The following is a 1,256-nucleotide window of genomic DNA, read 5'->3' as shown; positions in this document are numbered from 1 at the left end:
AATCACTGCCGGGACCCCCCCCCCCATATACACCCCAATCACTGACCGGATCCCCCTCCCCATATACACCCCAATCACTGACCGGATCCCCCTCCCCATATACACCCCGATCACTGACCGGATCCCCCCTTCTCATTGTGGTGTCTCTTCTTTTTGTAGTCCGCCAGATGCTGCAGAGTGGATTCAGCGCCAATCTGTACAACGAGGACGGGCTGACGGCGCTGCATCAGGTGGGTGACTCGGGTCACATGGTTCATAGAATGGTAATAGATTTCCTGTCCTGGAGAACATGCAGCTTGTTGGGTGTGTGGTCATGTACGGGTGATGAGTTGGGTGTGTGGTCATGTACGGGTGATGATTCAGAACTTCTGGTCTCCTCTTCTTTCCTAGCAATGCCAACCTGCTGGCTGTGAACTCTGATGGGAATATGCCCTATGACCTCTGTGAGGATGATGTCACACTGGACCACATAGAGGCCGCCATGGCCGAGCAAGGTGAGTGGCCACATCCCATGACTGTATCTCCCCTCTCTGAGCTGGGACTAGTGAAAGGTCAGTGCGGGTCCAATGAAGAGACTGTGAAGGGTCAATGGAGGACCAGTGGAAGGGTCGGTGGGGGACCAGTGAAGGGTCAGTGGAAGGGTCATTGGAGGACCAGTGGAAGGGTCGGTGGGGGAGCAGTGGAAGGGTCGGTGGAGGAGCAGTGGAAGGGTCGGTGGAGGAGCAGTGGAAGGGTCGGTGGAGGAGCAGTGGAAGGGTCGGTGGAGGACCAGTGGAAGGGTCGGTGGAGGACCAGTGGAAGGGTCAGTGGGGACCAGTGGAAGGGTCAGTGGAGGACCAGTGAAGGGTCAGTGGTTAGTCAGACTTCTAGAGGAAGAAGCTGATCTTGTCCTGGAATTTGGGAAGGGGGTCGCCCCGATCAGTGAAGAAGAAGGTATGAGGGCGGTCCCCGGAGGGACCAGGTGGACACAGATCAGTAGATGATTGTAGGATATTCCGCCATCTTCTCACCGCCCTCCATGTGTATTGTTTCCTCGTTCTTATTGCTTCTGACCAGGAATCACTCAGGAGAAGATCGAGGAGTCTCGGGCCGCCAAAGAGAGGACTATGATGGCTGACATTAAGCAGCTGGTGGAGTCGGGGTCAGAGGTCAATGCTCAGGATGAGTCTGGCACCAGTTTGGTGAGTGATGGCTTCTGGCATCTGCCAATTGCCATCAAACATATAATGTGGTCTATCCAATGAGACCCCCCCCCT

At 55.5% G+C, this 1,256-nt stretch overlaps 1 protein-coding gene across 1 annotated transcript in view; it reads left to right on the top strand.

Moving 5' to 3' along the window:
• The first annotated feature begins 130 nt into the window (after positions 1 to 130).
• The window catches only part of LOC108803580 (protein phosphatase 1 regulatory inhibitor subunit 16B-like), a 22,735-nt gene continuing 21,609 nt past the window's right edge, over positions 131 to 1,256 (top strand). The window contains exons 1-3 of the mRNA XM_018575411.1: positions 131 to 277; positions 364 to 494; positions 1,057 to 1,181. Of these exons, the coding sequence (XP_018430913.1) occupies positions 168 to 277; positions 364 to 494; positions 1,057 to 1,181 (366 nt within the window). The 5' untranslated portion in view covers positions 131 to 167. The remainder of the gene's footprint in view (positions 278 to 363; positions 495 to 1,056; positions 1,182 to 1,256) is intronic.

Source organism: Nanorana parkeri, unplaced genomic scaffold (genome assembly GCF_000935625.1).
Source record: "Nanorana parkeri isolate BGI_ZX_2015 unplaced genomic scaffold, ASM93562v1 scaffold3893, whole genome shotgun sequence".
Lineage (NCBI taxonomy): Eukaryota > Metazoa > Chordata > Amphibia > Anura > Dicroglossidae > Nanorana > Nanorana parkeri.
The sequence above is the reverse complement of the archived record's forward strand: the minus strand, read 5'-3'. Positions and strand labels throughout refer to the sequence as shown.